The sequence below is a fragment of the Plasmodium inui genome, assembly GCF_000524495.1.
Source record: "Plasmodium inui San Antonio 1 unplaced genomic scaffold supercont1.19, whole genome shotgun sequence".
Taxonomy (NCBI): Eukaryota; Apicomplexa; class Aconoidasida; order Haemosporida; family Plasmodiidae; genus Plasmodium; species Plasmodium inui.
This window is the reverse complement of record NW_008481853.1, coordinates 290308-310604: the sequence shown is the minus strand read 5'-3', so window position 1 is coordinate 310604 and position 20297 is coordinate 290308. Positions and strand designations below refer to the sequence as shown.

Below are 20297 nucleotides of genomic sequence, written 5' to 3'. Positions count from 1 at the left end.
CATATGTACATATGTTTTTTTCAAACGGATAAGCAAAAGTTTAATTTTTTTACAATTTTGTGATAAGCACGAAAAAATGAATAAAACAACGTGTGCCTCCAACCTTGCGAATTCGTACAACGAAGTTTTGTTTATCCTTTTGGCCCCCCTCCAGTAGGAACTTCGCCTATGCCGTGAAAATGAGTTGAACCAATACGCAAGAAAAGGTTAAGGGAAAGTGAGATGGTACTTTCACTCGGTGGGCCACCCGCGAGATTATTACCCCCTTGTGGAGGCCGACGTTCTTTGGAAGATATGCGAATGGGGAGGGATGCGCTTCTCCCGGAATTTTAATATGAAATACCTCACTCCTTAATTTGAACATCCATAACTTCCATTGCCAAACTGTTCCCAAACGATTCCCCTTCTTAAACGAAGCAGTTGACCTGCGAACTGATATGTAATTCTTCAAATGATGAATACTTTTTTAGCGATGGGCGGACTGAAAGAAGTAAAACTTTGCATGTCGAAAATCGCGTAAACTGATAAGAATTATATATATACGTAATAACGCCTCCGCAGAGGGATCGCGCAAACGCAAGTGCCATGCCATGCGTACCTTTCATCCTTCATACTCCTGGGACGGGGCAGTCATTTCGGTTTAAGGTTTACAAAATGGGGGGTGACAAACAGTTGTGATGAAGTTTGTAAAAGGGTGTTAATAGGGAGTGGAAGCCTCTTAAAAAATGGAGGCCATAAAGAAGGGGGTAAAACAAGGTAGCACTCGGGACCAGTGTGCACCGGGCGGGAATGGGCCAAATAGCTTCTTCGGCACGTAACAGTGTAGTGTGTTGGACCCAAGAGCACCTGTACAGGGTTGACAGATTGCTTCGCACCCGTCTCGACATTGGGCAAATAAATGCGGAAGGGTTAAAAACTAAGAAAAGAAAAAAAAAAGCCGCACGCTGTACTGCCCTTTGCGGGCAATTGCGACCTTCACAATGGAATGGACTTAACCATTTTCCCACTCCTGAATTGTCGGTTGGCCTCCTCATTCTCGATAATGTGTATGGACAGAATGGGGGAAAATAATTTGGCCTTGTTGAGGACATCACAAATGTAGGAGCTGCTAGGGAACATGAAAAAAACATCATCGGGGAATTCAACATAGCAGAAAAGGAGATCGTCGTTTTTGTTCTTCTTCACAATATCGTAATGATCCATGATGGATTGATTCTCCGCAAAGTCTACGATCGTTTCTATGATTCCCCATTCGAAATATAGCAAGAAAACGGTAAGGTGAATGTACATAGAGGTATCAACATAAAGCACAGGGATCACATTGTTCGTTTGCTGGTATACATTTTCAACCATCTGAATGTTCCTTTTGTGTAAAATTTCTTGGACAAGATTGGCAACGTTTTTTTCCTTTTCCTTCGCTTTTCTTTTTTCATCTTGATATATTTTATTTTTTTTTAAAATGTCTTCGTATTTTTTGAAAATGATTTTCTTGATCTTTTCGTACTCGTTCAAATTGATATGCTTCTTCAGATCAATCGATTTGGTCATGTCTTCAAATCGGTTAACGTACATGTGTGCATCTTTGTATAATTCCAAGTGGTAGGAACACAGGATGCTGTAGTATACGCTCTTGAATTTTGTCTTATTGAAGTCGTAGGCCTTTCGGCAGTCGCACAGGCATTTCACGTAGCGCTTCTTCTTGTAGTGGACGATTGCTCGGTTGCAGTGGAGATCGGCCAGGACGCCCCTTATTTCGTCATCACAGAGGTGATCGCGGTGACCATTACGGAGGTCATCACGGTGGCCATCTTCATTTTGTAACCCATTTGGTATCCTTATCTGTGCGCCCTTCCTATCAGAAGAGGAGTCTTCCTTAACTTCAGATTTGACTGCCTCCTCCCGGGCGGAGGTCTCCCCATTTGTGGTACCTATCCCGTTGCTAATCCATTTTGAGTGGACATTTTGAGTGTCACTTTTGATCCTCTCAGAGGTGGAACTGTTGCTGTCATTTGTCCGTTTACCCCTCTGTGCATTGCGCTTCTCCAGATTCTTATCCTCCCAATGCTTCGTGAGGATATCTATGCCCTTGGTGTAGCTGATTATGGCATCCTCAAAATATTTCATTCCATCCTTGTAGTAATCGTTTCCCACTTGTTTAAAATTTTTGGCCAGACTTAGTTCGTCTTCATCGTCTATCATTAAATTGTAGAGCGCATGCAGGTCTTCATTTTCTTCGATGTTGGCTGGGAGCTCATCCATGAAGAGGGGGTGCTCGGCGTTCTTGTATTTCTCCGACAGGTGCTTGATGTAATCCTCGTCCACGTGGAAGTCGTCCTCCATGGTTTGGTGCGAGGTGGTACGTTTAGGCGTGTGGTGGTACGTTTAGGGATGCGGTGGTATGCTTAATCGCGCAGTGGTAATTTTCATTCCTGTTGGTCATTTTTTTGCGCTTTTTCCTACTTGCCAAAATTTTCGATTTTTTTTCTCTTTTTTTACCTGAACGAATCAGACGATTTTGCGTAAACGCTCAACAGGGGCTTTGTTAAAGGGATGATAAACGCACAATTTGTCCCTTAGGAGGTCGGCATTTTTCTGTTCTAAGAAAAGGCGTATTTTCAGAGAATTGTGCAGAAGAGTGTTGCAGTAATTTGGCTACTTACTTTGGCGGAGTATTCTCTTCCTTCCACCTTTCTGCCATCAAGTGATGTTATTTTTATTTTACTTTATTTTTTTTTTTTCTTCTTCCCATTTAATGCGGCATATATGTCAGAATGCGGTGAGGATATTATCATGAATCTGTGCCCGGGGAGCTAGGCAGTTATCATTGAGCAAGGAAAACACCCGACTAGAGGAGAGTCTACCGGGGTTACGATTCAATATAGTGAAAGAGAGAAAAAAAAAAACGCATGAATTGCTTTAACGTTTACTCGAAGGGGTAACCCATTGGAGGGGGGAAGAACATGGTGATTTGTATCCTCGTGGAGGGGATGGCCCCGCACGGATAACGAAACAGATGAGGTTCACCCTGGGGTGCACGTCTACATTTGGCAGTGAAGTGGAGTCTACACTGGGAAAAAAAAAAGCTACCACGCATTTCCTACGATGAAATGGCTAGACGATTCCACTTGAGAAACGCTTCCCATCATACGCGTATTTTATGTACACAATTTTCGTATCTTTGCAAGTATCTGCAGCACCTGGAGTAGGAGTTAACAAAGCCCGACGTGGACGCATTCATGTCTTTTAGGCATTTATATATTTTCCGTTCATCCGAAATGCATTTGTTGCTACTCATTTGGCTCGCCCTGATCTCGTTATCACCTCCATTATCTTCTGAGTAAAATGGGTCGATCTCCGAATACATATAATTCTCGCGCTCTCTAATCAGGTCATTGAGGATCTCACTGCGTAGCTCCCTGTATTGCTGTTCTGTGGGGTTGGAGTGTGAAGAAATGAAGAATGAAAAAAGGGGGACTGCATTTTGTTTGCTTACATTTTTTTCTTTCATCGCAGTGCTGCGGTCACTAAATATCATTAACAGAGGGGTGGGTGTGCCGATTAGGGCTCGTCCTAATACACATTTCGGCTGTTGCTTTGGCAAAAGGGGTAGAGGTGTACTGGATACGCATATTCAGTGGTAATATCCCCTCTGTTGGCATCATTGTGGAGTAATTCACTTTGGTGGAAGCAGCCTTTACATGCTGTTTGTCACACTTGTAAAGATGTTTCCCAGCCTGTCCCCTCGCTTATTCTGTTTTCCATGTGCATGTTGTTACCTCTGCCCGGTGGCGCCACTTCCGCGGTGATCTGTTCCCGTGTGGTGTTCCTCGTCTCTTGTAGCTTTATGTCAGCCTCAACATTCGCGTCATTTTTTTTCTCACACTTCTGCGTAAGTTCATCACTCAACAGAATTAGTCTTCTCCCTGTGTGTTCGTTTTGGGAAGAAGCAGAGTTTCCCATCTCGATTTTTTTTTTCTCTTTTTACGCAGAGTGTACAAAAAAGGTCTAGTCACGCTGATCTACTACTGGTATGCATATAGGTGATGTTTTTATCGACGTATGCCCATTTGAGAAAGTGCCTTTTTGGCGATGTGGCTGCGCGTAGAAAGAACCACTTTGAAAGAGACGATCCTTGCCCAGTAACTTTGGTGTGGTCATACCGACGTCTAAAAAGGGAACATACAATTTCATGAAATCGTCAAGATTTTCGTGAGGTACACTTTATAGGTAAAAACTATTTGGAAGGGTGACTCCCTCGTGAGGTGCAAAAGCTAGGGGAGTTTTCCTCTGGCAGGACAAAATGCTAATTCGAACGGGGCACACCGATGTAGACGTGTTTCACGCCATACAGAATGACTCCATAAGTCGCCATAGAGTCGGCTCAACACAATGGCAGATGAGCTTCGTTTTTATTTTTACCGTTCATACGAACGGTCATCTTTTTTTTTCCCCCCCCCCCGCGTCACGTGGGCAATTGCTGGGAGAAGTAAAGATGCGAAAATGTGCCAAAGAGGAAAGAGTCAGATGAGGGGAAGTGTGGAAAAGAAAAAGAAAGGAAAAAAAAATTCCAACAGCAGGATTAAGTTACGCTGTGCTGCTGAGTTCCCTTCGAATTGATGTTTTGCAATTTTTTTCAATGCGCAGGGTGGGGGAGAAGAAACCCTTTTGGGAAAAAAAAAAAAAAAAAAAAAACAGCGCAACGACGTAAGGAATGCAACCGTTCTGCGTGCCAACTTAGGAACCCCGCAGAAGTAGCATATGTGTATGCATCCCCCAAAACGTAACTGTGCCGCCTGTCCCATAGCTGCAATCGTTTCCTATTTTACGAGGAGCCGCTCAGTACATCCCCCCCTCTGAGCGTCTGGAAGTCCTTCCTGTTTACATCCCAGCAGTTCCGCGTCTGGGTAGTTTGTCACAGGTATGCTTTCTTACTACCACCACCCCGAGCTGCGCGATAAGTTCATTTGCAGAGGGGTCACAAAAGGATGTCTTATATGTGTGGGGTGGTTTTCCTACGAGCCATAGTTTTGCATGTATTTTTTTTTTTTTTTTTCGCCTTTTTATTAAAAACCATTTTTCGTTTGACGTTCCTTTTCCTTTCGCAAAATTGATATGAAGTGAGCAGGAAGTTAGCTTAGTAATTTCCTTTTCATTTGGTGGGTGTGTCCTCGCCAGGGTTACGTACGCTTTTATATATGTACACACCGGGGGTCCAGTAAAATGAACGCTTTGGACGTTCCATGTTTTTTTGCCTTACACGGTAACCAGTAGAAGGCGGTCTTCTTGCCACTTTGTCATGTGGAAAAAAAGGACGGGCGGACAAAAAAAAAAAAAAGAAATGAATCAGTTGGTTAGCTGGTCAGTGGGTCAGTTGGTTAATGGGTCAGCTGGTCATTGGGTCAGTCGGTCAATGGGTCAATCTCTTCCGAATCACCATAATGACAACAAGCACGGAACAGCTGTGGTGTGCTTCCACAGAAGAGGTGGGTCAAAAGGGATTATCCAAGTGACGGTGACGAATGACACGTTCCGGTTGAGCAAAGTATATGCCGACCACGCGCAGGCCATAATTGTACAGTACATATCGATATTAGGAAGTTTCTTTTTTTTTTTTTTTCCAGTCCTCCCACCCTTTGACTGTCGCGCGAACATATATACCATTTATGCTCCAATTTGAAAACATTTCCGGATGGAGCTAAATGGAAAAAAAAGAAGAAAAAAAAAAAAGCAAGCATACATATTTCTATGTTCCTCCGTTATATGCATACCCCATTTTAAAAATTCTTTTGCTCGCGTGCCGCTTTGCACATAGTTCAAAAGAAAAGGGCATGCTTGCCATATGCGACTCAAGTTTTTTTTTTTTCTTCTTCTTCTTTTTTCTTTCAGCTTTTTTTGCCACTTGTGAGGAGGAAGAAGAACGTATAATTTTGGTAGATATGCACAGGGCACCATAAACAGTTCAGTTTTCCCATGCCGATTTTCATCACATGCGCGATGTTCGAGTTAAGGCATGATAAGGAAACCAAAAGAACAAGCAAAATAAAAGAGGGAAAAAAAAAAGAAAAAAAAGGAGAAGAAGAAGAAGAAAAAAAGAGAAGATAAAACTGATGTAAAGACCATATTGCCACTCAATGTACCATTTGTTTCGTTTTAACACTGAGCAGAGACCTCATGCGATACGTTTGAAGTTTTCGATTTCTGTCACCGTGCTGCAGTGGAACTCTACTCCTTAAGGGAGAAGAAGTCGTACAGAATTTTTTTTTTTTTTATTTTTCCGATTGTTTAGTCAGAACGGGGAAGGAAAAAAAAAGAAAAAAAAGAAGAAAAAAAAAAAAACAAAATGAAGGTGGTAAACGTGAGGAAAAGAAAAAAAATAACCAACATGCATTCCGTAATTCTGCTAGTGTTGTCCTTTTTTTTGTCTTTCGGAAGAGGAATGGATTATTACAAAAGGCTGGGGATTAAAAGGAATGCCAGCAAGGAGGACATCTCAAAGGCATATAGGAAACTAGCCAAGGAGTATCACCCGGATGTGGCTCCAGATAAAGAAAAAGACTTCATAGAAATAGCTAATGCGTATGAGACTCTGTCAGATCCGGAGAAGAGGAAAATGTATGACATGTATGGCGAGAATTACGCAGATGGAGCAGCCGCCGGAGGTGGAGGAGCATCACCAGGAGGATTTGGAAGTGGCTTCCATTTTGATCAGGATGTTGTAAATGAAATATTTAGACAGTTCGCAGGAGGAGGAAGAGGTGCAGGAGGTGGTCGTGCGGGAAATTTCCACTTCAAGTTTACCTCCTCAAGTGGTGGAGGTGCCGGAGGAGGATTCCCCAATTTTGGTCATCAGTTTGAGGATGAATATGAAGACATATACAAAAATGAGGTGTTAAAAATAAACTCGCAAAACTACGAAAAGGTAATAAACGACGTCACTTACTCCCTGGTAATAAATTTCTATTCTCCAGCATGTTCCCACTGTAAATCTTTCAAAAAGAAGTTTTTAAAATTTTCCAAAAAGTATGATGGGTACTTAACCTTTTCTGTGGTTAACTGTCAAGAGGAAAAAAGCATTTGCCGGAAATATAATGTGAAGTCTCTTCCGCATATCATTTTGTTAAAAAAAAATAAAACGTTTGAAACGTTTTATGGAAACAGAACGGAGGAGAATTTAATCAGCTTTATTGAGCAGAACATACCATATTTGTATACCGATATTACTAGCCAGAGGAAACTGGACTCCTTTTTAGTGAAGAATGTAGAAACGCCTAAGGTGATTTTCTTCATCTCGTACAATGACGACATAGTGATGTTGAAGGCACTCTCCATCGAGTTTGAAAAAAGAATAGACATAGGGGTGATTTACAGTTCCAATTATAATGTGATGCAACTTTTCAGCAAAAGAAATGTGAGGCCACCCTCCATTCTGCTTGTCGAAGATATCGATAGTCTCTCCGGGGACTTAACCTTTTTGAAAAATTTCGATTTCAACATGTTGTCGCTTAAGTTGAGTCACATCGTCGCGCAAAATCGGCTGAAAAATAATCTGTATGGACATGTGACTTCCTACCAGGAGTTAACTAAGAAAAAATTTGAATCAGGTCAGTGTCACGAGAAAGACTCGCAGATCTGCTTCCTCATTTTGAAGCTGCTAAAACAGAGTTACCACAAATTCGATCAGGATATCAAGAATGTGGCGGGCAAGTTCTCCAAAGATCCGCTGAAAATCATGTACGTGAATGTGTTTGAGCAGCCCTACATTTTGGACTCCTTCGGGCTAGTCAATGAATGCAAGCATCCCAATTGCCTCTTCCTCGTCGCCTTCAGGCCGAAGCGGCAGAAGTTCCGCTTGCACGACGGCGAGGTCAACGTGCAGAGCGTGCACAAGTTCGTGGAGGACGTGGTCAGCGGTGGGCTTCCCATCAACCAAGCCGTCAAACGCGGGCTCCGCTTCGTCAGCGCGCCGCACTACGCGGACGAGCTCTGAGTTGGCGAGGGAGCGGCGAAGGAGCGCCGCAGCACGACGTATTAGCGGTGCGACGTATTGCCGGTGCGACGTCTCAACGGCGCGGCGCTTTTACCCGACGCGAATTCCATTGAAGCAGCTTTTTGCGGCTCCTCCCCCGCAGCTGTACCAATAGCAGACTACGCAGAGCAGGGGGCCACCCATTTTTTTAAGCCCACTCCCTCTGTGTATGATCAGCACATTGTAATGTGTTTTTTTTTCTTTTTCATTTCTTCCTTTGCCCAAGAGCGGTGGAATGGCGCGCGACTACCCGCGGGACCGTGGAGAATTGCACCCCAAGTGTGTAGCGCCCTGAGGACCCTTCCGCTTCACATCGTAAAAGTTAAGCTCATCCTTACGATTGTGGTTCACATTACTGTAGCTAACGTGATCGCCACTGGAAAGGGGATTATGCTGGTCACCATTCCGTCATCTTCATCTTTTCTATTGTTTCTTTTTTTTTTTCTCGCAACACACTAATTTTTGTAGACGTATACAACAGTCCCTTTTTATTTGTTAATTTTTTTTTTCTTTTCTGCTAACCCATCCGAATGGGTAGACACGTGTCGCACTTGTGCGGAGAGAAGCCCATCGGGGGACTGACACATCGATCTACCGTGACAGAAAAAAAGGTGGAGCATCGTTTAGGGGAATAAAATCCAAAGGGGCAAAAGGGCACACATTTGGGGGGAATATTGCCCGAGAAGAGGCCGAAGAAATTATTTGTGTAATTTTGATTTTTTCGCCTCTTCTAAGTGGTAAAAATGGGGAGTAGACCACGGGGAGGGAGCCGTTCCATCTGCGCTTCCTTCCGACGGTGAGCCCCCAACCACGCGAGATAGAACATGTGCCGATGGGGTGACAGGCGGCTGACTATAAACAGACGATGGAGGGGACGCCCAAACGTGCTACCTCTGCAGAAACCACTTGCCGGGGGAGCCCGTCGTTTCGTCCTTACTCCCTCTTTGACTTAACCACACGAAACGTGGGGGGGGCACACAATTCCACCTTTTCGTCTCGCAAAGAAATTTTCAGGAAGGTGTGTTTTGACACACGACGGGGGTAGTGGGGCTGGGGGGACATATAACATTCCTGCCGCGAAGCTAGGTGAGGCTAACGAGTACCTAGTAGGCGCCTGGTATACGCCTGGTATGCTCCTGGTACGCACCTAACTAGGAACACCTGAGGCGCCAAGGTGCAGCAGCGGGGGAGTCACATTTAGTCATCAGAGGAATGGCATAGATAGGGAATTCCTATCCTTTGGGGAGTAAAAGAAATAAAAATAGGAATAAAAAAATAAAAGTAACTAGAGGAATAAACTGCACTAGGTACTTCTTCCCCCGGGGAGGTGACAGCACACGAAGAAGTACGCACGTGTATGTAAATATGTATACGTATGTAGTACGTATATGTACGTATGCTTCCTTGTGCAGCTTACTCTGGCCAAGGGAGCTGCACGCTTAAATGCACATAGGCGGCATCATACCTCGTATCCACCGCCTTTTTGAGCCTCGCACGTAGAGCGTGCTCCTCGGTGGGGAAGAAGCATATCGATAGGGAATGCCCACTGGGAATTTCACCGACCTGCCCAAGCACCCCCATGAACACCCCCCCCACGATCATCCACACGAGCACCTACACTGAATATGCACCCCATTTGGAAGGCAGCCCCTCGCCCCACCGCACGCACTATTCATGGCAGTAATTTAAGCTCATCGCACAAGGGTAGGTACGAAAATGAGCATGCGGCTAATTTAGCGATATTTGAAAAGGAAAAGGAAAAAAAAAAAAAAAAAAAAAAAACATTTTTGAGGAACCCCTAAATTGTTCACATCCCGTTCGAGGCATTAAACCTGCTTAGGATTTCACCAAACAGAAAAAAAAAAAAAAAGTAGCATTCGATAAAGCTCACAGTGAGAAAAAAGAAAAAAAAACTAGCTTTGCGAACACATGAAGTGAAACAAGAGGAAGGATAATCCTGAATGTATTACCCCATTGAAAGATTCACACTTCTTGTCACGTGAGTAAGCTGCGAGCATACACATGATCATTTCGTGGAAGCGCGCGACGTGTCCGTACACATATAAGTATTATGCCCATGTGATCTCCCTCCCCGCAGGCACGCACGGAAAGCGCGAAGCTTACAGAACGCATAGAACTGCAAAGCGAACGAAGGAAGAAGCCTCGCATAGTCCCTCCAACAGTCGCTCGCTGATCGTTGATTACCCATTACCCACTCCCCGAAAGAAAAAAATCTCATTGAAGCGAAAATGAAGAGGTACGTGTATAACATCCTAATGGCCTCTTTCTTGTTCTACGTGAAAGAAGATGTGCTGGTGGGAAGCGAGGAGATGCCGATGAAGTACTCAGACATGCGAGGACTGGATGACTTAACGAATTTGAATGACGAACAAGTGAAAGACATCCTAGGGTTGGACATCAAAGGAGCCAAGGAAAGAATTGAGAAATTGTTTGCAGTGATTGATAAAAACAATGATAAGGTAATATCAGAAGATGAGCTAAACGCATGGTCTACTTATGTGAAGAATGAGGTGTTCCTGAAACAGGTGCAGGTAGAAATGAAACAGATCGACGGAGATAAGGATGGATTCATATCCCTGCCAGAATTAAATGAAGCATTTTCACAGAACCTAGATGCTAAAGAGGTCGAAAAACACGCAGAAGGATTACTAAAGAGGTTTCAGATTGTCGACAAGGATAAAGACAACAAGCTAAACATAAACGAAGTAGGATTGTTAATCGATCCAATGAAGGACGAAGAGTTGAAGGAATTAGAAATAAATGAAATTCTGGAGCACCATGATGTAAATAAGGATGGCAGAATATCAGTTGACGAATTTAAGCAAACGAGAACGGATGATCCCCATGCGAAGAAGGACGATGATGTTGCTCTCGATGATTTCAACTTTTTCGATACAAATAAAGATGGTTTTATAGACAAGGAAGAAATTGTTAAGGTATATTTTGACCCATCCAATGAAGCGGGTTCCATTAACATAACCGAAGTGAAAGATACCATCTTCGAAGGGAAACCTATTACTTTTGACTTATGGAATGAGAAGGCGCTCAAATTAGCAGTAACATCGTTGACTGATTACGGAGACATTTTAAGATACCCAGAAGATTTCAAACTTGACATTGGTAAGAATGTTGTGCTTCCCTCCACAAGAGGAAGAACTGGGACTGAGGACGAGTTAGATCGGGACGACGGGGCTTCAGGCGACAAGGAAGACGGTGCGGACGGTGAAGCCACACTCAAGACCCCAACCCCAGATGAGTTATAATCCTACAAAGCGTTCCACTTGCAAAAATGTTGATTTTTACACACATGCGGACGTTCCTTACGTGCACACAGCTTAGGAACACTACACGGAACCGCGCCTGCCACTGTGTTTGGGGCATGAAAGGAAACGTCACGATTAAAGGTGACCCCTAAGGGTGGTAGGAAAAAATGAATTCTTTTTTTTTTTTTTTTTTTTTTTTCTCTCCATGTCCCTGCAATGGACCCCGTGCCCCTTGTTGTTACGCACATTTGTGACTCCTGAGCGGTTCGCAAGTTGCATGTCACGTCACTCCTCGTGCGGTACGGATGCCTCGTTACTCTTTTTGCGGTACGGATGCCTCGTTACTCTTTTTGCGGTACACATGCCTCGTTACTCCTTTTTCGGTACACATGCCGCATCACCACACGAATTCCCCACTGCATGTCGGTCCACCTCCATCTCCTCGTTGATATTTTAAAAAAAAAAAGGGAACGAAATTTTTTATTGTTAATACGTTGTTTATTTTGAGGGCGCCTCTCCTGCGCATTGAACACAGCATTATGTGTGGGCCCCATCATAAATTGCAAAGGAAAGGAAAAAGGCACAGCAGAGCGAAGCGCTGTCAAGATAATACTCCTCCATTCCGTGCTCACCCAAGTTACTAGCTCACCGTTCACATTTCGAAGCAATAAGCGTATGGCGTGGAGAAGTTGCCGCAACTGACCAGTGAAGACGCATAACGCACACACAGTTACACTTTTTCACTGTCATGATTTACGCGCGTGAGGGGAAACTTCGCCAGATCAGGGACGCCCTTTGTTTGAGAGTCATCCCATGCTGGAGAATTGCTCCTTATCCATAAGTAACTTTAACCTGGTGTGATAAAGGGGGTACTTACATGCCATCTCCCCTAGAGAGACTCATTTAGCCTATTCGAATTGCACAGATGGGTGCATGTGTTTCGGGATGTCAGTAAACCCAGTGAGGTTACACCCGATGGGAGAAATCATCAGAATGTTTTGTGACCTAGCTGTGTAGTAAGATTCTGCGGGTGGAGAGCAGCACTGTAATTCATCACCCCGTTAAGCTACACACAAACATGGACCTGCAGGGGTGGTCTCAAATTGCGCGTCTGACTGAGTGACCTTCTGGACGGGGGGAATTCGTTTTTGTGCCTTTTCTTTCGTTATAGGGGATTTCCCCAGTAAAAAAAAAAAAAAAAAAACACCACATCACAGTATAGCGTATGGCAGGATAACGCATCTACGCTTACGCGCTGCTCAACTGTGCGCAGGGGGTCCTCCCGTCCGAAAGGCTGCACATCCTCCGTCAAGGCCTCTACACAGCTGCCCCTACGCGATGGCGTTCATGACGGAGTAAATTTCCTGCCCCATTAAAGTCGGGTTCATAATTGTATGCACACCGGCACTTTGTAAAGCCTTGATCTTCTCCTCCGCTGTGCCTTTGCCACCACTAATTAGTGCACCCGCATGGCCCATCCTCTTCCCAGGGGGGGCACATTTCCCTGCTACGAAGGCGAAAACGGGTTTTTTCTTTCTCTTCCCATCATCGACATTATTCTGTGTTAGCCACTCAGCGACTTGCTCTTCTGCATCCCCACCGATCTCTCCAATGAGTAAAACACACTTCGTTTCTTCATCTTCCAGAAAGAGCTTAAGGCAGTCAATAAAGCTTGTTCCGTGGAAAGGATCCCCACCGATGCCTATGCAAGTAGATTGTCCCAGCCCAACTTTGGTAGTCTGATTTACTCCTTCGTAGGTCAAGGTTCCACTTCTGCTTACAATTCCAACGCAGCCTTTTTTATGAATGTGAGATGGCATAATCCCTATTTTGCACTCCCCTGGTTTTATTACTCCTGGACAGTTTGGACCAATTAATTTTGTTTTCTTCGACATTTTCAGGCAGTGTTTTACTTCCACCATGTCATGCTGGCATATGCCTTCAGTTATACAGACGACTAACGGGATTTCAGCTTCGATTGCTTCTATGATGGCATTTTTTGCATGCTCGGGGGGGACATAAATGACGGATGCGTAACAGTTGGTCTTCTCCTTTGCTTCCATGGTGGATCCGAAGACGGGGAGAGTATACTTTTTGTCTAGGCTTTCCCACATGGTGCCCTTTTTCCTAGGGTTCACGCCCCCTACCATTTTAGTCCCATATTTCATTGCCTCCGTGGTGTGGAAGGTTCCCTGCAGGGAAGGGGGAGAAAAGCGGACACAAATGAGAGCACAGCAGGGAAGGTACACCAACGAAAGTACACACACGAAAGCACACCAAGGAAGGTACACACACGAAAGCACACCAAGGAAGGTACACACACGAAGGCACACCAAGGAAGATACACACACGAAGGAACATTCACTCGCTTCGCCAAACCTGCTTCCCCGTGATCCCCTGGCATATCACCGTGGTGTTCTTGTCAACAAACACATTACTTGTGGCGGAGAAGTTCCTTCCCTAACAATTCGTCCAAAAAAAGAAAAAAAAAAAAAAAAAAAAGCGGTTTGTATCGCAGTGGCACCAGTAGGAAAGAGCTCATTTATACATAAGGGCACAACGTGGACGGATGTTAGGCCATTTGCCCGTAGAGACAGACAACCGACCTTTTGTGGCAACGGATTTAAGCCTCCGTGGAGGGAGCATTTGCGCATTGCCTCCATGGAGGAACTCCAACTTCTCATAGCTCCGCTCTTCATTTATATTAAGTGGGAGTGAAAAAGAAGTGGAATATTCAGTCAAAAGATTTTGCGAAAAGGAAATGCCAATGGTGGGGGGCAAAACTATGACTTTCGCATTTCACGTAAACTTTTCCTTTGTGCCTTCTAAATGTTTTCTCCTTCTTAAGGGAGGAAATTAAAAGTAGCAGAAGGCGGGGTTCCACTTGGGGTTCCAGTTTCCGTTCAAGTTGGTTTTCCAGGTTTGGTACGAAAAGGTGTTCCTTTACGAGGGAGGAATTCCACAGGGTGGGGAAAAAAAAAAAAAGGCAACTCAACTCAAATTCATTCAAATGAATTCAATTCAATCCAAATAAATTTCAATCAATTCAAATTAAGGTACAGACGGATGCGTGAAAAATATGTGAACAAATGAGCCCAGCACACCCAAGGGGATCCCAAGAACGGGGGATGCCAAACCAGTATGCACTGTGCAAACGGATTTTTATCCGCAAGGGGAAGTCATAAAATGTACGTACCGATGGGTGTTCCCCGCAAAGCAGCAACTTTGGGTTTAGCTAGCCGCGTTTTGTCACCCAATCTGAGTGACGTCAGCAGTGTCGTAGTGGCTAAGAAATGGGAAGGGGTGAGCACGCGGCCCACACAACCGCTGCCGCGCATCATCGTAACATAGCACAGGGAAAGAGCGCAGGGGTGAAAATGAGGGGCGTTCTCCGTGGAGTAATTTTTTCTCCTTCCAAATGTGAAAGGGACCATTGGGGGCCCTCTTTTTGTGCCCCTTTTTCTGATGAGGGGAAGTTATGTCTAAGTGCGGGTCTCCTTTTTTTGATAGTCCACAATAGGGGGGGTGTCATGCGAGTGTCTCACATGTGCGCTGAAGGGAATGTGCAAAAGGAGGGCAGCAGCTCTGCCTGCTCCGTTCTCTTTGCGAAGAAGAAGAACTAATCTGCCCTTCGCAGTATGGCGCAAAGTTGATTGACCCGCCAACCTGCCCGCTTCACCGACCTTACCATCGTTGTTTTACGAATCACCTTCGACAAAGTGGCGGCTGCGCATAGAGCTCCACGTAAAAAACAGCGACGGGGCAATTGAAAAAAAAAATATATATCTTAACAATTTCACAGTTTAACAGCTTAGCAATTTAGCAGCTTAACAAGAGGTGGGGGGGGTGCTCAGTATGCGTGCATACACATGCGGATGCAAAGGGGGGGAAGAGAGAAAGGTGCAGGGGTAGAAGTACCCCTTCGCTACTTGCAGGTGTAGATGCACCCACTTGCGAAATCATGTCATATGTGCTCTCGCTTTGCACTGCTGCGTTGGGGAGAGGGGGCCAGGCCTCTACAGGGGGAGGTATTATACGCACAGGGGCACAAAAATGGATGTGAAAAAAAAAGGAGAAAGAAAAAAGAAAAGAACTGAACTTGTGTTCATATTAACAAGTGTGCATTGTACAAAAATGAGAGGAGCGCTTTTCCCCCGGGGGGTTAGGCTCACGGCGATTGTACAACCTTTTCGCAGTGCTGCTTCGGTGACCATCTCAACAGGTGTGGACATCAGCATGTCGGCACATCTGCATATTTGCACATCTGCACGTCTGTCGCAGATCCGGTCAGGACTCCTCGCGGACCTCACTGAAGTAGGGATGCTCCATGGCTTCCTTGGGGGCAATCCTCTTGGCGTGGTCGTAAATAAGCATCTTATCAATGAGGTCAATTACCTCATCCTTGGCGATGTCGATGTTGGACTGAGTGAGGAAGTGAGACCAGGGTTTCCTCTCATACTCTCCCAGGATGTTTAAATAATGGGGCTTCAATTTTATATTGTATTTTTTTAAGTACGCATGAAGATCATCCGTGCCTAACACTTTGGCAATTTTTACAAGTTGATCATAATTATCATGGCCACAAAAAAAAGGTTCCTTCTTAAATATCATGCCAGCAAGCATACATCCTAGACTCCAAATATCTAGAGAATAATCATACAGCTGCAGATCGATGAGAAGTTCTGGTCCTTTGTAATACCTGCTCGCTACTCTCACGTTGTATTCTTGTCCAGGGTGATAAAACTCAGCTAATCCCCAATCGATGAGTCTAATTTGCTTGTTCTCATGATCAATCATTATGTTGTGTGGCTTCACATCTCTATGCATGATGCCCTGACTATGGCAATAATCTAGCGCCTTCAGAATCTGATAAATATAGTAGCGTATATCTTTATCGGTAAACTTCGGATAGAGGGTCTTAAAATCGATGTTATTAATGTATTCAAAAATGAGAGAAGGAGTCTTCGTGACTGGATCTTTGACTATGTCTAACAGCTTGATAATGTTTGGTCCTCCATGTAGGTTTTGCAATATTTTGATTTCTCTTTTTATTTTTTTTTTCTTCACCGGTTTTAATACTTTTATTGCACAGGGTCTGTTGTACTCCGTGTCATACCCATTAAACACTTCGCTATATTTCCCCCTTCCTATCTTCTTCATAATTTCGTACCGATTTGGCTTGTTCCATTGTAGCTCCAAGTTATCATAGTCATAATATTCTTTGGGCTTATGGATATTTACATCAGCGTAGAATTTGGGAATGTAGATCCTTTTGCTGATGGAGCTGGAAGACATTTCTTTTGTATTGCAAAGCGGGGCAAGGTGGGGAAAGAGGCGAAAGAGGAGGTTCTCTTCTGCGCAACTTCTCAGCGCGTGGTCTTCTACCACAGAAGGGCAAGTACAGTTTATGGGGAAAATTGGATGTCTCTGATCATATGGTGTATGTGTCCCTACAAAGAGGAGAGATGTATATACAGGGGCCAGCAGTACGAAGAGGACACTGTGCACACGACGCAAATGACGCAAACTATTGAGTAGCACTACCCACAGTTGTGCGAATATAGAGATGTATACTCGTATATACCACCCCGCGGAAAAATCTGCCTTCATGCTCAGTGAGAACTGTTTTCCTCTCCCACTGTTTGCTCCCGATCAGCGCGCCTCCAACGAATGGGTCGATATATTTCGTGCCCCAGCGCGAACCGGTTGTTCTCAATATACGCAGCGTTCACGGTGGTAGGGAAGTTTCTGCAATTCGCACCGTTCGTCCCGCTAGCGGCTTTCGCTCGGTTAGCGGCTTCCTCTCCTTTAGAGGCTTCCTTTTCGTTAATGGCCTCTGCAGCGGCGCAACCCCTTTCGCTGGGGCTCTAAGCTCACAAATCTTCGTAGATTAAGGAACGGGCTCGCGCTCTGCATAAAGCAGGCACTTGCAAAAAGGTTCACAAAGATGGGACGTTAATTATATTTTTATAAAAAAAAAAAAGAAAAAAAAAAAAAAAAAAAAAAAAAAAAAAAAAAAAAAAGGTAACATGAAAGGAAAAAAAAAAAAAAAAAAAAAAAAAAGAAAAAAAAAAAAAAAAAAAAAAAAAAAAAAAAAAAAAAAAAAAAGGTACAATAAAATGTAGTGAAGCATAAAATAATATTAAACCCCTCCGGAGCGGGCCATCCCAGCTGTGCCTTTTTTTTAATGTACCCCCTACGAGGGTGACGACACTCCCCCCTCAGGTAGTAGGGCACATTCGGATGTGGTCCGTCCACAGAGTTGAGCGTAAGCATATATTATGCTCCTGGACGTATTTTCATATGATCGGTAAGCCTCACCGATGTCATTGCCCTTTTGCGCTTTCATGCAGACTCTCCCTCACTGGGGGCACGGTGGCGCCACCCACGTGGAGAAATAAATAACCCCTCGTGTCGTGTACCTTTGCCAGAACTCCCACGTGCCGCGGCCATGTAGAAATTTTTCGGCCACCGCGATGGCTCGCCGGGGAATGCATGACTGTACGCCGAAAAGGGTACCTTCTGCGCCATAGGGGCTGCTCCATTCGTGCTGCGCCCTTTGTGCTGTTCCAACTGTTTCGCGCGCGGTGTGCCACTTCTCCTTTAAAAAAACCTTTGGTGACTCCCTGCGAGCAGGTAATTTACCCCTTGGAACGGCGAAGCTTGTGGTGTAGTAAGCTCAACCGAAGGCAATCATGCTTTTTTTGGTGTGCCCACACTGCTCCCGTTTGAAGTTTGCCTCGCTGACGAATTAACCTCCCTGTGAAGACCCCCTTCACACGTGCTATATGTCGTTAGTAAAGCATCGAGATGGAAAGAAAAAAATACGAAAAAAAAAAAAAGAAAATTACCCTTGAAGGATATACACATAACGAGAAAAAGGAAAACTGACATGGTAGGAGAAACGTACAAAATGACAGCTACGCATTTTCCACGGAGAATTTATCACGATTTAAGAAGAAAAGGAAAAAGGAAAGGGCGCGAGGGAAAGGGTCTCATATTTAAGTGTCTCACTACAAGTGGTCACTAACCCCTTTCCGTTGTTTGGAAACATTTGCAAAACTCTTGTCCAACATATTAGGATAATCAGTTTAGTGTACCATTCTCACGTTAGAAAAAGAAAAAAAAAAAAAGGAAACCCGTCTAGTTGACGTACCATTTAAGTGTCTCTCTTCCCCCCTGAGTGACTTGCCTTTACCTCTTCATAAGCATAATTATTCAGTGCGCTGTCCACAACATTTGCAAACGCCACGTCCTTTTCTGTTACCCCTTTGGCCGTGTGAGTGTAGATCTTCATTTTCACTTTGGTGTAGTCGCTCGTGTACTTGCAGTGATGGTTCATCTTCTCATTCTGGAGCAGCATGTCTCTCAGGAATGTGGTCGCCTGCGTGGGGGGGAATCGGCGCACCGGTGTAGCGATGTAGCGGTGTAGCGATGCAACGCTGTATTGATGCACGCATGTTGCGGCTACTTCTCGCGCAGGGCACACAGTGGCCTTACCCACAGATTAACTGTCTCACAGGTGGGAAGATATGTTCCCCATGATCGTAGGCCAAACGCTCATGACGCAAATATTTGTGCCACTTATTTAGGGGCATACGTAGACCTGGTATGATGTCCTCATCGTCACCCATCATAACCATTTCGTTAAATGTGTACGCATGGATGTGCAGCTTCTTACCTGCGAGAAGGAGGGGAATACGACCTTCCTCTGTATGTAGTCGTAGCAGCCCTGCTTGGTTCTGTAACTCCAGTGAGGCAGGAGGGCGTTAATTCGATTCTTGTTCAGAAGGGTCATTCTGTTTTGCGGCGACTGACTAGTTGGGGATGTTTGCCCAATTAGCCAAGTTTGCCAAATTTTTTTTTTTTTTTTTTTTTTCCAATTTCGATAAATACGCCCATGGAGATACGCGCGAACGTACGCCTATGTACTTTTGCGGTGTGACGCGTGACGTGGAAATTCCCTCTCGTGGCAGAAGCATCCCATGTTTATCTCTTCACAATGCATGAGGGACAAAGGAAAAAATAAAATAAAAAAAATAACATAATACAGACCAGCGGAATGCAACATTTTGCGCAGCGACACACACACGGAGCGACCATTTTTTCCTGGGTGCACCACCTCGATTGGGGCTTATCGCGGCTTAGCGGTTTACTGCTTCCTGTCCAAATCAGCCATCCAAATTGACGTCGTGGCTGTCAATAAAAATAGTAACAGGCCCATCACCTGTCACTTGGATGTTCATATAGCATCCGAATTTGCCCGTTTTTATTTTCTCATGACTGTAGTCCTGGATAAATTGTTCTACCATCTTGTTGTACATAGCTAGTGCTTCTTTGGGTTCTTTCGCCAGGTGGAAATCTGGCTTGCTTCCCTTTCTCGTGTTAGCAAAAAGGGTAAACTGAGAGACAACCAAAACTTCGTAATTTAAATCTTTCACACTTTTATCCCAACTTTTGTTACCATTTGGCCACAATCGGAGGTTCAGACACTTCCGAATGATATACAGCGCATCCTTCCAACTGTCGTTTTTGTGTATCCCCAGGAAGCAGATGATTCCATTTTGTATTTCGCTGAGAAGTTCTAACTGCTTTTCCGTCTCGTTGCTGCCTTCTTTGATTACACTGACCGCGGCATTTTTAACGCGCTGAATGATGACTCGCATTCTGTTCTTCTCAGGGGTGGTGGTGGAGTCTTTTCGCAAGCGGGTCGCTCAGTAATGGGCGGGACTAGGTAGCAATGTAACTATACTTTCTGTCCCCGTGTTGACGGGGTGAGACTGCGGGTGGGCGGCTATTCCCTATGCAGGGTTAATCTTAACGCTAGCAAAAGGCTATACCCTGCACCTGAGAATACCCCTGCTGCGGTGAAAAGGGGAGGAAAAAAAAATGTGTCGGGCTTATCCTTCTAAGCGGTAACACATCCTCCCTACAAGCAAGATGAACCCCCATTTGCAGGTTCCTCGATCGACTCGCTGATAATCTAT

The 20297-nt window shown here is 44.6% G+C and overlaps 8 protein-coding genes across 8 annotated transcripts; 2 read left to right on the top strand and 6 right to left on the bottom strand.

Annotated features, from left to right (window-relative positions):
• Positions 1 to 975: 975 nt before the first annotated feature.
• On the bottom strand, positions 976 to 2340 carry C922_04060 (hypothetical protein; the record flags this gene model as incomplete). Its single annotated transcript, XM_008819645.1, has 1 exon — positions 976 to 2340. The coding sequence occupies one exon, from the start codon at positions 2338 to 2340 to the stop codon at positions 976 to 978; it is 1365 nt and encodes a 454-aa protein (XP_008817867.1).
• Positions 2341 to 3142: 802 nt separating this feature from the next.
• On the bottom strand, positions 3143 to 3960 carry C922_04059 (hypothetical protein; the record flags this gene model as incomplete). The annotated part of the gene is made up of 2 exons (XM_008819644.1): positions 3143 to 3429; positions 3777 to 3960. The coding sequence occupies 2 exons, from the start codon at positions 3958 to 3960 to the stop codon at positions 3143 to 3145; spliced, it is 471 nt and encodes a 156-aa protein (XP_008817866.1).
• A 2380-nt stretch (positions 3961 to 6340) lies between these two features.
• Positions 6341 to 7987, top strand: C922_04058 (DnaJ like subfamily C member 16; the record flags this gene model as incomplete). The annotated part of the gene is made up of 1 exon (XM_008819643.1): positions 6341 to 7987. One exon carries the CDS (start codon positions 6341 to 6343, stop codon positions 7985 to 7987), a length of 1647 nt encoding a protein of 548 aa, XP_008817865.1.
• A 2288-nt stretch (positions 7988 to 10275) lies between these two features.
• C922_04057 (hypothetical protein) lies at positions 10276 to 11310 on the top strand (the record flags this gene model as incomplete). The annotated part of the gene is made up of 1 exon (XM_008819642.1): positions 10276 to 11310. The coding sequence occupies one exon, from the start codon at positions 10276 to 10278 to the stop codon at positions 11308 to 11310; it is 1035 nt and encodes a 344-aa protein (XP_008817864.1).
• A 1331-nt stretch (positions 11311 to 12641) lies between these two features.
• Positions 12642 to 14009, bottom strand: C922_04056 (succinyl-CoA synthetase alpha subunit; the record flags this gene model as incomplete). Its single annotated transcript, XM_008819641.1, has 2 exons — positions 12642 to 13502; positions 13917 to 14009. 2 exons carry the CDS (start codon positions 14007 to 14009, stop codon positions 12642 to 12644), a joined length of 954 nt encoding a protein of 317 aa, XP_008817863.1.
• A 1588-nt stretch (positions 14010 to 15597) lies between these two features.
• On the bottom strand, positions 15598 to 16605 carry C922_04055 (CMGC/CK2 protein kinase; the record flags this gene model as incomplete). Its single annotated transcript, XM_008819640.1, has 1 exon — positions 15598 to 16605. The coding sequence occupies one exon, from the start codon at positions 16603 to 16605 to the stop codon at positions 15598 to 15600; it is 1008 nt and encodes a 335-aa protein (XP_008817862.1).
• Positions 16606 to 18469: 1864 nt separating this feature from the next.
• C922_04054 (4a-hydroxytetrahydrobiopterin dehydratase) lies at positions 18470 to 19108 on the bottom strand (the record flags this gene model as incomplete). Its single annotated transcript, XM_008819639.1, has 2 exons — positions 18470 to 18694; positions 18992 to 19108. The coding sequence occupies 2 exons, from the start codon at positions 19106 to 19108 to the stop codon at positions 18470 to 18472; spliced, it is 342 nt and encodes a 113-aa protein (XP_008817861.1).
• Positions 19109 to 19481: 373 nt separating this feature from the next.
• Positions 19482 to 19976, bottom strand: C922_04053 (D-tyrosyl-tRNA(Tyr) deacylase; the record flags this gene model as incomplete). Its single annotated transcript, XM_008819638.1, has 1 exon — positions 19482 to 19976. The coding sequence occupies one exon, from the start codon at positions 19974 to 19976 to the stop codon at positions 19482 to 19484; it is 495 nt and encodes a 164-aa protein (XP_008817860.1).
• Positions 19977 to 20297: the final 321 nt, after the last annotated feature.